The sequence below is a fragment of the Heptranchias perlo genome, chromosome 2, assembly GCF_035084215.1.
Source record: "Heptranchias perlo isolate sHepPer1 chromosome 2, sHepPer1.hap1, whole genome shotgun sequence".
Taxonomy (NCBI): domain Eukaryota; kingdom Metazoa; phylum Chordata; class Chondrichthyes; order Hexanchiformes; family Hexanchidae; genus Heptranchias; species Heptranchias perlo.
In genome coordinates, this window is record NC_090326.1 from 104658956 (window position 1) to 104675190 (window position 16235).

Here is a 16235-nt window from a genome sequence, read left to right on the forward strand (position 1 = left end):
ATTCAAATAATATTTTGCTTTTTTATTTTTCCTCCCAAAGTGGATGACTTCACATTTTCCCACGTTACATTCCATCTGCCAAATTTTTGCCCATTCGCTTAAACTGTCAATATCCCTTTGCAGACACTTTGTGTCCTCCTTGCAACTTGCTTTTCCAGCCATCTTTGAATCATCAGAAAATTTGGCCACAATACACTCTGTTCCTTCATCTGTCGAAACTTAATACTATACATGGGTGTTAATGCATTTGTCTCTTATTAAGTTTCGACACATCCACGTCATTGATATATTTTGCAAATAGTTGAGGCCCCAGCACTGATTCCTGCAGCACCCCACTAGTTTCAGATTGCCATTTTGAAAATGACCCTTTTATCCTGACTCTTTGTTTTCTGTTAGTTATCCAGTCCTCTATCCATGCCAGTTTATTGCCCCCAACACCATGAGCTCTTATCTTGTGCAGTAATCTTTTATGTGGCACCTTATCAAATGCCTTTTGGAAATCCAAATATACTGCATCCATTGGTTCCCCTTTATCCACCTTGCCCATTACTTCCTCAGGGATCGGTGCTGGGTCCGCTGTTATTTGTTATTTATATTAATGATTTGGATGAGAATTTAGGAGGCATGGTTAGTAAGTTTGCAGATGACACCAAGATTGGTGGCATTGTGGACAGTGAAGAAGGTTATCTAGGATTGCAACGGGATCTTGATAAATTGGGCCAGTGGGCCGATGAATGGCAGATGGAGTTTAATTTAGATAAATGTGAGGTGATGCATTTTGGTCGATCGAATCGGGCCAGGACCTACTCCGTTAATGGTAGGGCGTTGGGGAGAGTTATAGAACAAAGAGATCTGGGAGTACAGATTCATAGCTCCTTGAAAGTGGAGTCACAGGTGGATAGGGTGGTGAAGAAGGCATTCAGCATGCTTGGTTTCATTGGTCAGAACATTGAATGCAGGAGTTGGGATGTCTTGTTGAAGTTGTACAGGGCATTGGTGAGGCCACACTTGGAGTACTGTGTACAGTTCTGGTCACCCTATTATAGAAAGGATATTATTAAACTAGAAAGAGTGCAGAAAAGATTTACTAGGATGCTACCGGGACTTGATGGTTTGACTTACAGGGAGAGGTTAGACAGACTGGGACTTTTTTCCCTGGAGAGTAGGAGGTTAAGGGGTGATCTTATAGAAGTCTATAAAATAATGAGGGGCATAGATAAGGTCGATAGTCAAAATCTTTTCCCAAAGGTAGGGGAGTCTATAACGAGGGGGCATAGATTTAAGGTGAGAGGGGAGAGATACAAAAGGGTCCAGAGGGGCAATTTTTTCACTCAAAGGGTGGTGAGTGTCTGGAACGAGCTGCCAGAGGCAGTAGTAGAGGCGGGTACAATTTTGTCTTTTAAAAAGCATTTGGACAGTTACATGGGTAAGATGGGTATAGAGGGATATGGGCCAAGTGCAGGCAATTGGGACTAGCTGAGTGGTATAAACTGGGCGACATGGACATGTTGGGCCGAAGGGCCTGTTTCCATGTTGTAACTTCTATGATTCTATGATTCTAATAAATTTGTCAGACATGATTTCCCTTTCATAAAACCATGTTTACTCTCCTGATTGTATTATGAGTCTCCAAATGTCCTTCTACTACTTCCTTAATAATGGATTCTAGCATTTTCCCAATGACAGATGTTAGGCTAACTGGTCTATAGTTACCTGCTTTCTGTCTCACTCCCTTCTTGAATAGGGGTGTTACGTTTGTGGTTTTCCAATCCGCTGGGACCTTTCCAGAATCGAGTGAATTCTGGAAGATTACAACCAATGCATCCACTATCTCTGTAGCCACTTCCTTTAAGACCCTCGGATGCAAACCATCAGGTCCAGGGGACTTGTCAGCCTTGAGACCCATTAGTTTACCTAGTACTTTTTCTCTAGTGATAGTGATTGTTTCCAGTTCTTCGCTCCCCTTTGCCCCTTGATTATCTACTATTATTGGTATATTATTAGTGTCTTCTACAGTGAAGACAGATACAAAATATCTGTTCAATTCCTCTGCCATTTCCTCGTTTTCCATTATTATTTCCCCAGTCACATCCTCTAAGGGACCAATGTTAACTTAAGCTACCCTCTTCCTTTTTATATACTTGTAGAAGTTTTAACTGTCAGTTTTTATGTTTCTTGCTAGTTTACTTTCATAATTTATTTTCTCCCTCTTCTTTTAGTCATCCTTTGCTGGTTTTTAAAGTTTTTCCAATCTTCAGGCTTACCAGTAATTTTTGCCATATTGTATGCTTTTTCCTTTAACCTGATACCATCCTTGACTTCCTTATGGTTGGTTCACCCTTTTTGTGGCGTGTTTCCTCCTCACAGGGATGTATTTTTGTTGCGAGTCATAAAATATCTTTTTAAATGTTTGCCACTGCTTATCTACCACCATACCATCTAATCTGTTTAACCAGTCCACTTTAGCCAATTCTGCCCTCATTCCTTTATAATTGCCCTTAGTTAAGTTTAATATAGTAGTTTCAGACCCAAGATCCTCGCTCTCAAACTGGATGTGAAATTCTATCATGTTATGATCACTGCTTCCCAAGGGATCTTTTACTTTTGAGATCATTCATTAATCCTGTTTCGATACCCATTGCCAGATCCAAAATGGCCTGTTCACTGGTTGGTTCTCCGACGTATTGGTCTAAGAAACAGTCCCTAATACACCCTATGAGCTCCTCCTCAGGGCTACTGTTGCCAATTTGATTTGTCCAACCTATGTGAAAGTTAAAATCGCCCATGATTATTGCATTATCTTTTTTACAAGACCCCTTATTTCCTGATTTACATTTTTCCCTACAGTGTAGCTACTGTTAGGGGGCCTATATATTACTCCCACCAATGATTTCTTTCCCTTGCAATTTCTTACCTCCACCCAAATTGATTCGATATCTTGATCTTCTGAGCCAAGATCATTTCTCACTATTATACCAATTTCATCCTTTATTAACAGAGCTACCCCACCACCTTTACCTTTTTTCCTATCCTTCTGAAATGTTAAATAACCCTGAATATTTAGCTCCCAACCTTGGTCACCTTGCAACCATGTCTCTGTAATGGCCACGAGATCATACCCATTTGTTTCTATTTGTGCCGTCAGTTCATCTATCTTATTACGAATGCTGCGCGCATTCAGATAAAGAACCTTTAATTTTGTATTTTTACCATTCTTTCCTACCCGGCGCCATTTGCTAGTTCACTCTTATGTTTGTACGCTCTGTCCCTTCCTGACACACTCTGTTTATCATTACCCCATCACTTTCCTGTACTACTGCCTTGTCTTTTCTCTTTATCGATCTAAACTTCGCCCCACCTGAACCCCCCCACCCCACCCTATTTAGTTTAAAGCCTTCTCTACCGCCCTAGTTATTCGGTTCACCAGAACACTGGTCCCAGCATGGTTCAGGTGAAGCTCATCCCAAAGGAACAGCTCTCTCTTTCCCCAGTACTGGTGCCAGTGCCCCATGAATCAAAACCCACTTCTCGCACACCAATCTTTGAGCCACGCATCATCTCTCTGATCTGATTTACCCTGTGCCAATTTGCTCATGGCTCTGGTAATAATCCGGAGATTATTACCTTTGTGGTTCTGCTTTTTAATTTAGTCCCTAGCTGCTCAAACTCCCTCAGCAGAACCTCTTTCTTAGTCCTACCTATGTTGTTGGTCCCTTCGTGGACCACGACAACTGGATCCTCCCCCTTCCACTCCAGGTTCCTCTCCAGACCTGAGGAGATGTACTTAACCCTGGCACCGGGTAGGCAACACAGCCTTCGGGACTCTCCCTCTTGGCTGCAGAGAACAGTGTCTATCTCTCCAACTATACTGTCGCCTACTACAACCACATTCCTTTTTACTCCCCCCTCCAATTGAATGGCCCCCTGAACCACGGTGCTCTGGCAGTTTGCTCATCCTCCCTGCAGTCCCCGCACTTGTCCACTAGGGCTGCAAGAACCTCGTATTTATTGGACAAGTGCAGAGGCTGAGGCTCCTGCAATTCTACCTTCTGGATCCCTGTACCTGCCTCACTCACAGTCATACCCTCCTGTCCCTGACCACATGCCAGTTCAAGAGTATTTAGTGTAAGGGGTGTAATTGCCTCCCAGATCCAGGTAACTTTCGCCCTCCATGATGCATCGCAATGTCTGCAGCTCAGACTCCAGCTCCTCATCTCTGGTGTTTTCAATCACTCAGAGCAAAAGTTCAGTTTTGTTTCCAATGAATGCACTATATGAACTAGCTCAGTGCCTGCTTCCTAAAGGCTGGTGCTATACACACTCATTTCTCATCAGCGGGGCCAGGAGAGAGTTCCGGAGAAGGGGCAAAGCTGCCGGGAGGGTTCTTGGGTAAAGTGTAAGAAATGAAGGAAAAATAATTCTCAAGTGGTGGCTAACAAAACAAATTTTAAAGTGAAACTGATAAGAAATTAAATTTTAAAAATAAATCCGACAATATATTGGAATGGGGGAATAAGTCTAAACTTCGTGGACAGTGAGACTGGAGAACTGACTGTGCTCTAAGCTCCATCTAGTGGTAGAAGTGAAGCTGCTGGTGTGACTGGGACCTGTGACAGCTAATAGCTGCTCACTTAATTCTGGGAAACCTGAAGCCTTGACAGAGAATGGTGATACCCAAAACAGTAGTCCATGACATAAGTATCGATTTTAATATGTTAGCAATTTCCACACCCAGATTTAAGAAGTTATAGGGAGGAGAAAGAGGATTCGGTGCAAACAGTCTGCCAATGGTCAAGTTATTTTTGGACATTGCTGACTTTTTGTTTCAATGCCATAGATTACAGTGGTGAAAAAATGAAGTCAGGTGTCATACCTGATCCCATTGGTTTCAGGAACCAGTCAAAAAAGGTGGATGTTATTGAAATAATCTTGTTGGCAATGGAAAACAGCAGTCAAATCATCTGTTCCATAAGCTGCTGTTTGCTTAGTGCTTAATACACTTAAGTGATGATTTCATCCGATAGTCACTGGAAGCCCATAGATCTATTCCAAACATTGCACATCCACTAAAACCAGCTGGCAGGATGACAGCAAAAACAAGCCACAGTCACAGAGAAGGCTGAATATAAGTTTGAGCCATGCTCTGCTCAGTTCCGAACCTAAGTCACACCAAACAGAGACTGTGGCACCTTCCTGTGTGAGAGGTGATGGGGAGGAAAACTGTAAGGGAGAGCCTGGCCTGCACTGTTCTCAAAGTTTCTGGCAGCTGGTCATTCTCTGGCCTTGAGAGCAATCTGTGTATTTGCACTCCCCACAACATAGATGTGAAGGTCAGATGGGGCTGAAGGTGGGGATCAATATAAAATGATGTTAAGGAAAACATATTGTTTTCCATAGGTAGCACATTATACAGGGGTCTGATCTTTTTGATTAATCTGTTGCAGGGACCAGCTGGTATCGTGGCTGCTATAATTTCACAGTATTGGATGGTTGGGAGCCAATATTCCAGGCATCAAACTTCATTGAACCTGCTGTATGTTCAAAATATTGTCTTCAGGAAAGGTAAGGCTGCTTTCATACAATTTCTAAGCTGATATCTAGGAAAGAAATGGAGGTATTAGCCCCGTAGTTAATGCCTCTGAATCCTCCAGATGTCAAGGCACTAGGAAGTCACTTGACATCTTATCCAATGCAATTAATGCCAGGAGGCATTGTGACAAATATAGGGATGTCTCTCTTCAGGCTTACATAACTTGAAATTATTGGGGTATTAAAAAGACCAGCTGTGTCTCCGGGCTATCTTTATCAAATCTCTTGTTCTGTGACAAGATTAGTCTGTGAAGGGCTGGCAGCAGTTTAAGTAGTCTTTGAGCAATCGTGTCAAATGTTCATCTGTGCCTCCTGTCATTTTAATGAATCAACTGCTATCTTGTTAATGTATTCAGTGTGAATGTCTGGCATAAGTGTATTTTTATTGTTTCATATACATGCCTGCCCAAAGTACAGACAATTGTTAGTTTCCTTGAATCTGCTGCGGGAGATTTTATGTAAATTGATCCCAGTAATGCCGAGGTAAAAATGTAATTTCCAACTGCTGTTAGTTAAAAACAGTCTGGTTGTAGTGTATGAAGCCACTGGGAATTCTTCAGCCATAATCTTGTTCTTTACTGAGGTGTTAAATCTATTCATGTTTTATTTGCCTGACTGTTTCAAAGAATTTGCTTGAACTTCAAAAGAAGGTACTGCTAAAACACATAATGCTATTGCTCTTGAGATGATCGTTCAGCATTACCATTATACCGATGGAATACGTTTAGAGCTCCATAAACTACTTAAATATACATCACCATTTTGTTTACCAAGGCACACTTGAATATCAATGGATTATTTTTAAACAATCAACCTAATCATATGCGATGTAAACGAAGGATTATGCTGTATAATACCTATTGCCTGTGTTTTGCTTCTGTGAATTATTTTTAAGTGCAAATAAATTTGTAGAGCAGTGTAATCAGTACACGATGATCTAAAAGTGTGATATTTTTCATCTAAATTCACTGGGGATGTGGTAGGCACCCTATGTATTCCTCTAATGAGCAATTTACTGTCATCAGAGTTAATTGTTCAAACTGAACGACACTAATCTTAATACAGCAGAGAATAAAGATGCAGGCTTCAGTTTGTCGGAGAGTGAGTCGACATACAAAAACAGACCCCGGCTGTTTACTTGAGAAAAAAAAGTGTTGAGTAAAAGCCTGAACCGTAACAGGTTTGTTTTTGGAATTATTGGACTTGATGCCTTAGATTGTCAAAAGCCTTAAATTATAATCTATGGCAAACTGTAGTGTTTGAAAATATTTTATTTCTTGTACTTTTAACATTAATATAATTGGTCTAGGCCATTCCATCTCAGTAAATATGCTTAATCAGTGAGCATTACATAGCATCACTGTCCTGAACAGTTTCACTGCACGCTTGTCTGTTAACAAGAAAAATGTCATAAAATTGACTTTGTCTCCTTTCAAGTACAAGAATTGTTTCAGTCTCATTAACCCTAAATCTCAAGAGTGAATACAAATTGAAAACCACATCCGTTTTGGTTACCAAAGCAAATCTGGATGTAATTTTTAACTGTATGAAATTTAACATTTTAAGTTTTAATCATTGTATTGATCAAAGAAACTATTATAGAACTGGAAAGGGGTAATGTAGTTGAGGGGTCAAAGACAGAATCTATTTGGTTAGAATTAAGGAACAATAGCGGAACTATTACACTACTGGGTGTATACTATAGGTAACCAAATAGTGAGAAGGAGGTTGAGGAGCAAATTTGCAGGCAATTTACAGAAAGATGCAAGAACTATAGAGTAGTGATAATGGGGACTTCAATTATCCTAATATAGATTGGGATAGTAACAGTGTAAAGGGCAAAGAGGGAAATTCCTGAAATGTGTTTAAGAGACCTTTCTTGGTCAGTGTGTTTCCAGCCTAATGAGGAAGGAAGCAGTTCTGGATCCAGTTCTGGGGAATCAAGTGGGGCATGTTTTAGTGGGGGAGCATTTGGGGAACAGTGATCATTAACAACAGGCTGTGAATAGTTATGGAAAAGGGCAAGGAACAATCAAGTGTAAAAATACTTAACTGGAGGAGGAGTTATTTCAGTGCGTTAAAAAGGGATCTTGCCCAGGTGGATTAGAAACAAAAATTGGTAGGCAAAACTGTAATTGAACAATGGGAGGCCTTCAAGGAGGAGATGGTTTGGGTACAGAGTAGACACATTTACACAAGGGAGAAAGGAACGGTATCCAAAGCTAGAGCTCTCTAGATGACTAAACATATAGAGATTAAAATGAAACAGAAAAAGGCTTATGACACATCCACCATCCTAAACATTCACTCCCTTCACCACCGGCGCACAGTGGCTACATAGTGTACCATCCACAGGATGCACTGCAGCAACTCGCGAAGGCTTCTTCAACAGCACCTCCCAAACCCACGACCTCTACCATCTAGAAGGACAAGGGCAGCAGGCACATGGGAACAACAGCACCTGCACGTTCTCCTCCAAATCACACACCATCCCGACTTGGAAATATATCGCCGTTCCTTCATCATCGCTGGGTCAAAATCCTGGAACTCCCTTCCTAACAGTACTGTGGGAGAACCTTCACCACACGGACTGCAGCGGTTCAAGTAGGCGGCTCATCACCACCTTCTGAAGGGCAATGAGGGATGGGCAATAAATGCTGGCTTCTCCAGCGATGCCCACATCCCATGAACGAATTAAAAGAAAACACATGTAAAGTTCATAATACAGTAGAGAACCAAGCTGAATACAGAAAGTACAGAGGAGATCTAAAAAAGGAAATAAGGGGCAAAGCAGCAGTATGAGAATAGATTAGTGGCTGACATAAAAGGGAACCCAAAAATCTTTTATAAACATAGAAATAGTAAAAAGTTAGTCAACGGAAGGGTGAGGTCGATTCGGGACAAAAAAGGAGTTCTACATGTCGAGGTTGAGGTATTGAATTAATGCTTTGCGTCGGTCTTCACTAGGAAAGAGGATGCTGCCAATGTAAGCAGTAAAGGAGGAGGTAGTAGCAATATTGGATGGGATAAAAATAGATAAAGAGGAGGTAATTAAAAAGTTGGCGGTACACAAATTAGAAAAGTCACCTGGTCCAGTTGGAATGCATCCTACATTGCTGAGGGAAGTAAGGGTGGAAATTGTGGAGGCTCTGGCCATAACCTTCCAATCTTCTTTAGATATGGGGGTGGTGCCAGAGGATTGGAGGTTTGCAAATGTTACACCCCTGTTCAAAATAGGGGAGAGGGATAAAACCCGGCAATTATCGGCCAGTCAACCTAATGTCGGTGGTGGGGAAACTTTCAGAAACAACAATCTGGGACAAAATTAATTGGCACTTGGAAAAGTATGGGCTAATAAATGAAAGTCAGTGCAGATTTGTTGAAGGAAAATCATGTTTGACTAACTTGATTGAGTTCTTCGATGAAGTAACGGAGAGGCTTGATGAGGGTAGTGCGGTTGATGTGTGTATGGACTTTCAAAAGTCTATATTGTGATACTTGATAAAGTATCACAATATAGACTTGTTAGCAAAATTAAAGCCCTTGCGATTAAAGGGACAGTGGCAGCGTGGATACAAAATTGGCTAAGGGACTATAAGCAGAGAGTAGTGGTGAACGGTTGTTTTTCAGGCTGGAGGGAAGTATACAGTGGTGTTCCCGAGAAGTTGGTATTAGGACCTTGACATATTTTGATATATATTAATGAACTGGGCTTGGGTATATAGGGCATAATTTCAAATTTTGCAGATGACACAAAGTTCGGAAATGTAGTAAACAACGTGGAGGATAGTTACAGACTTCAGGAGGACATAGACAGACTGGTGAAATGGGCAGACACATGGCAGATGAAATTGAACGCAGAGAAGTGTGAAGTGATTCATTTTGGTAGGAAGAATGAGGAGAGACAATATAAACTAAATTGTACAATTTTAAAGGGAATGCAGGAACAGGGAGGCCTAGGGTTGTACGTACACAAATCTTTGAAGGTGGAAGGACAAGTTGAGAAGGCTGTTTTTTTAAAAAAAAGATGTGGGTTCTATGGCTTTATTAATAGAAGCATAGACTACAAATGCAAGGAAGTTATTCTAAACCATTTAAAACTCTGGTTAGGCCTCAGCTGGAGTATTGTTCAATTCTGGACATCATACTTTAGGAAGGATGCCAAGGCCTTCGAGAGGGTGCAGAAGAGATTTACGAGGGACTTCAGTTATGTGGAGTGACTGGAGAAGCTGGGGCTGTTCTCCTTTGAGCAGGGAAGGTTAAAGGGAGATTTGATAGGTGTTCAAAATCATGAAAGGTTTTGATAAAGTAAATAAGGAGAAACTGTATCCAGTGGCAGAAGGGTCAGTAACCAGAGGACACAGATTTAAAGTGATTGTCAAAAGAACCAGAGACAACATGAGAACATAAGAACATGAGAAATAGGAGCAGGAGTAGGCCATACGGTCCCTCGAGCCTGCTCTGCTATTCAATAAGATCATGGTAGATCTTCGACCTCAACTCCACTTTGCCACTCGATCCCCATATTCCTTGATTCCCTTAGAGTCCAAAAATCTATCAATCTCAGTCTTGAATACACTCAATGACTGAGCATCCACAGCCCTCTGGGGTAGAGAATTTTGAACATTCACGACCCTCTGAGCGAAGAAATTCCACCTCATCTCATTCTTATCCTGAGACCCCTTATCCTGAGAATACATCCCCTAGTTCTAGACTCTCCAGCCAGGGGAAACATCCTCTCAGCTTCTACTCTGTCAAGCCCTCTTAGAATCTTATATGTTTCAATGAGATCATCTCTCATTCTTCTAAACTCCAGACTTTCTGTCTCACTCCCAGTTCAAGAATGGAGTGAGACAGAAAGCAGGTAAGTATAGACCAGTTAGCCTAACATCTGTCATTGGGAAAATGCGAGAATCCATTATTAAGGAAGCTGTAGCAGGACGTTTGGAGACTCATAATACAATCAAGGAGAGTCAACGTGGTTTTATGAAGGGGAAATCGTGTCTGACAAATTAGAGTTCTTTGAGGAAGTAACGGGCAGGGTGGATAAAGGGGAACCAATGGATGCAGTATATTTGGATTTCCAAAAGGCATTCGATAAGGTGCCATATAAAAGATTACTGCACAAGATAAGAGCTCATGGTATTGGGGATAATATACTGGCATGGATAGAGGATTGGCTAACTAACAGAAAACAAAGAGTCGGAATAAAAGGGTCATTTTCAAAATGGCAATCTGTAACTAGTGGGGTGCCGCAGGGATCAGTGCTGGGGCCTCAACTATTTACAATATATATCAATGACTTGGATGAAGGAACAGAGTGTCTTGTGGCCAAATTTGCTGATGATACAAAGATGGCTGGAAAAGCAAGTTGCGAGGAGGACACAAAGTGTCTGCAAAGGGATATTGACAGGTTAAGCGAATGGGCAAAAATTTGGCAGATGGAATGTAACATGGGAAAATGTGAAGCCATCCACTTTGGGAGGAAAAATAAAAAAGCAAAATATTATTTGAATGGAGAAATATTACAAAATGCTGCAGTACAGAAGGATCTGGGTGTCCTTGTACATGAAATACAAAAAGTCAACATACAAGTGCAGCAGGTAATCCGGAAGGCAAACGGAATATTGGCCTTTATTTCTGGGGGGATGGAGTATAAAAGCAGGGAAGTCATGCTACAACTGTACAAAGTGCTGATGAGACCACACCTGGAGTACTGTGTACAGTTCTGATGCCCTTATTTAAGGAAGGACATATTTGCATTGGAGGCAGTTCAGAGAAGGTTCACTAGGTTGATTCCAGGTATGGAAGAGTTGTTTTATGAGGAAAGATTGAACAGGTTGGGTCTATACTCATTGGAGTTTAGAAGAATGAGAGGAGATCTTATTGAAACATACAAGATTCTGAGGGGACTTGATAGGGTAGATGCTGAGAGGATGTTACCCATCATGGGGGAATCTAAAACTAGGGGGCATAGTCTCAGAATAAGGGGTCGCCTGTTTAAGACGGAAATTAGGAGGAATTTCTTCTCCCAAAGGGTCGTGAATCTTTGGAATTCTTTACCCCAAAAAGCTGTGGAGGCTGAGTCTTTGAATACATTCAAGGCTGAGTTAGACAAATTTTTGATCAGCAAGGGAGTCAAAGGATATGGGGAAAAGGCAGGAAAGTGGAGTTGAGGTAAAAATCAGATCAACCATGATCTCATTGAATGGCGGAGCAGGCTCGAGGGGCCGAATGGCCTACTCCTGCTCCTATCGCTTATGGTCTTATGGTCAGAGAGTATAGGCCAATCTACTCAATCATTCCTCATAGGACTTGAATCAATCTAGCATGAGAAGGAATCTAAATGAGGAAACATTTTTTTAAGCAGCAAGTAGTTACGATCTGGAATGCACTGCCTGAAATGCTGGTGGAAGCAGATTCAATAGTAACTTTCAAAAGGAAATTGGATAAATACTTGAAGGGAAAATAATTATAGGGCTATGGGGAAAGAGCAGGGGAATTGGACTAATAGGGTCGCTCTTTCAAAGAGACGGCACAGGCACGGTGGGCCAAATAACCACCTTCTGTGCTGTATCATACGATGATACTATAATACTACTATGGTGCTGTTTTTAATTTTCATTTTGCACATATGGTAACTGCTGAGTGGGAAGAGTCCCTACTCAGACATCTTTCTTAATTGACATTGACGATAGGAATTCAAATGTAAATGCTGTGATACTGAAAGTATCCTAAGTATTATGTTGTTACTTTTAAACTAAATAATGTATAGTGTGATATTTTTTGTCTGTTTTTCATTAGTGCATGAATAGGCTTTCTTCTGCTTTGACTTACATCTACACAAAATAATGGTGTGCTGAAAAAGTGTTGAACACTATAAAAGGGAAACAGAATTCTCAACAAATTAAAGATCAATAAATTGGTTGGAGAGTATTTTGAAATGGACATAAGCTATCTGAGGTAGTTATTAAAGAATTCTTTCAAGTATTAGGAAGCATTGTATTGTGTTATAACCTGGATACAGCTTGCTTGTAATGTGGACTATTATTCTGTAATCTTGAGTAGCAAGTGTCCACTGTTCTCACTGTCGATGTCTCCTTTTCTGAGCATTGCAATGTAAAATTGTGCCCGTACGTGAAATATGCCTACTGAAGTGGAAAATGCATTAACATGTGCTTACTCCAGGCTTAGACTTGCGCTCCCAAAATATAGAACCAGTAATAAACAGCAAACGATCAGAGGTGAATTGCAAATGTATACGAGAATTTGTTTTTAATCTGATTTGAGGACCCTCATAAATTTCTGTATTTCATTTCTGATCATTTTGTCTTTTACTTTTTTTTGGCAACTTAGGATAGGTCATGGGGCACTGGGTGAGCTAGTTGAACATGTAAGACCATCAGCAAAGAAAAAATCAATATGTTGTAAGGACAATCTTGTGGACCTAATTGCCGTTTTGTGCTTGTAAACATTCTAGAAACATAGAAACATAGAAAATAGGAGCAGGAGTAGGCCATTCGGCCCTTCGAGCCTGCTCCGCCACTCAATATGACCATGGCTGATCCTTTATCTCAATACCATATTCCCGCTCGCACCCCATACCCCTTAATTCCTTTTGTGTCCAGAAATCTATCTAGCTCCTTCTTAAATATTTTCAGTGACTTGGCCTCCACAGACATCTGTGGTAGAGAATTCCACAGGTTCACCACCCTCTGCGTGAAGAAATTTCTCCTCGTCTCAGTCATAAATGTCCTACCCCGTATCCTGAGACTGTGACCCCTCGATCTGGACCCCCCCAGCCAGGGGAAACATCCTCCTTGCATCCAGTCTGTCTCGCCCTGTCAGAATTTTATATGTTTCAATGAGATCCCCTCTCATTCTTCTAAACTCGAGTGAATACAGGCCGAGTCGACCCAATCTCTACTCATATGACAGTCCTGCCATCCCAGGGATCAGCCTGGTGAACCTTCGCTGCACTCCCTCTATGGCAAGTATATCCTTTCTTAGGTAAGGAGACCAAAACTGCACACAATACTCCAGGTGTGGTCTCACCAAGGCCCTGTATAACTGCAGTAAGACATCCTTGCTCTGTACTCAAATCCTCTTGCAATGAAGGCCAACATAGCATTTGCCTTCCTAACTGCTAGCTGCACCTGCATGATTGCTTTCAGTGACTGGTGTACAAGGACACCCAGGTCCCTTTTTACATCAACATTCCCCAATCTATCACCATTTAAATAATACTCTGCCTTTCTGTTTTTCCTTCCGAAATGGATAACTTTACATTTATCTACATTATACTGCATCTGCCCTGTATTTGCCCACTCACTCAACTTGTCTAAATTGCCTTGAAGCCTCTTTGCATTCTCCTCACAACCTCACCTAGTTTTGTGTCGTCAGCCAACTTGGAAATATTACATTTGGTTCCCTCATCCAAATCATTGATATATATTGTGAATAGCTGGGGCCCAAGCACTGATCCCTGCGGTACCCCACTAGTCACTGCCTGCCACCCTGAAAAAGACGCACTTATTACTACTCTCTGTTTCCTGTTTGTTAACCAATTTTCAATCCATGCCATATTACCCCCAATCTCTTGTACTTTAATTTTGCACACTAACCTCTTCAGTGGGACTTTATCAAAGGCCTTCTGAAAATCCAAATAAACCACACCCTCTGGTTCTCCCTTATCTATTCTACCAGTTACATCCTCAAAAAAACTCCAGTCGGTTTGTCAAACATGATTTCCCTTTCATAAATCCATGTTGACTTTGTCTAATCCCATTGATATTTTCTAAGTGTCCTGTTATCACATCCTTTATAATAGACTCTAGCATTTTCCCTACTACTGATGTTCGGCTAACTGATCTGTAGTTCCCTGTTTTCTCTCCCTCCTTTTTTAAATAGTGGGGTTACGTTTGCCACTCTCCAATCTGCAGGAACTGTTCCATAATCTATAGAATTTTGGAAGATGACAACTAATGCATCCACTATTTCCATGGCTACCTCTTTTAGTGTTCTGGCATGCAGATTATCAGGTCTTGGGGATTTATCGGTTTTCAGTCCCATTAATTTCTCCAGCACTTTTTTTACGAATACTTATTTCCTTTAATTCCTCCTTCTCACTAGTCCCTTGGCTCCTTCGCATTTCTGGGAAGTTATTTGTGTCCTCTTCCGTGAAGGCAGAACCAAAGTATTTGTTTCATTGCTCTGCTATTTCCCTGTTCCTCATTATAAATTCTCCCGTTTCTGACTGTAAGGGACCTACATTTGTCTTCACTAATCTTTTAATTTTTACATACTTGTAGAAGCTTTTACAGTCCACTTTTATGTTCCTTGCAAGTTTACTCATACTTTATTTTTCCCCTTTTAATTAATCTCTTGGTCCTTTTTTGCTGAATTCTAAACTGTTTCCAATCCTCAGGCTTGCCAATTTTTCTGGCAGCTTTATATGATTCTTCTTTGGATCTAATACTATCCTTAATTTCTTTTATTAACCATGGTTGGGCCACATTTCCTTTTGTGTTTTTTGTGCCAGAATTCAATGTCTGGAGAGAAAATTTAGCAACATTTTTATTTGACCTCCAAATGTAATTGAGCAAAATTCCAAAATATTATCTCCCTTACAACCTCTATTATTCAGCTGGGGCCAACTGCTTTGCTTGGAGTTCATTTCCAGTAGCAGCCGATCTGAGGAGGTCCTTATAACACCTTTCTCACACTATTGGATAGAACAAAAGAAGAAGGTTGTCTGAGAAGCGATCCCAGTCCCGTTTTCATCTATGGCTTCTAATCTCTCTCCCACACACATTCCTTTAATTCCTTCTAAGTTCATATTACGCACTTCTACATTCTGTTCCTTCACCCTGAATCTTCACTATGCTGAAATCAAGACTGATCACATCATCTCTTACTGTAACTCATTTTTTCCGAGGACTTCATAACTATGCAATGCTTTACCTCTGCCTTTCCTTTCTCCTACAAACTTCCTTTCTCCTACAAACTTCAGGTTTTTATAAAACCATGCTTCAGCATCGGTAATCATTACTTCCTACTTTACCATGACTTCTCTTGTGCTTGTTATGGTGCCTGAATTCTGGACCATGGTCTTTTACTTTGGTTTCTCAGTTGAAGAAAAATAGCACAGGAACCATTGTGGACCATAGAATATTTGATAAGGTGTTTATACTTACTCCTATAACACTCATTCCTGTTCCTGGAATAGGGTATTTATCCATCTCTTATTTCTGGAGTCAATAACAAACACACCATTAATAACTTTTGCTTGTAGCATGTTCTGTCTATGTACTTCTCTGGGAAAAATAAATTTCTTCTGATTCATTGCCTCACTGGATGTTTACTAATTATGTATGCACATGGTTTTATTTTCCTTTTCATGAATTTTCCCAATGAAGAGTCATGAGTGGAGTTTGTCCAAAACTACTTCGTTCTGCCTGCCATGTTCCTTTCACCGAAATGGCATAAGGGTGGAAATTCTTCTCGGTGAAAGTCAAAGTATGACTGCCTAATGCTCTTTTATTGTGTTCCTGAGTGCACTGTTTTTACAGAGAGATTAACCTATTTGAAATTTAGCACACAAAGAAATGTCGTATAAGCACATTAAGCAATCTTGCATGAACATC

General features: G+C 40.8%; 1 protein-coding gene across 5 annotated transcripts in view; it reads left to right on the top strand.

The window, feature by feature from the left end:
- Positions 1-16235, top strand: part of LOC137341938 (polycystin-1-like protein 1) — a 288830-nt gene that overhangs the window by 8142 nt on the left and 264453 nt on the right. For all 5 annotated transcript variants that reach the window (XR_010967170.1, XM_068005486.1, XM_068005476.1 and 2 more), the window contains exon 2: positions 5445-5562. Coding sequence is in view for 4 of the 5 variants with exons in the window: in XM_068005486.1 (XP_067861587.1) it covers positions 5445-5562 (118 nt within the window). In the remaining variant the exon portion in view is untranslated. The remainder of the gene's footprint in view (positions 1-5444; positions 5563-16235) is intronic.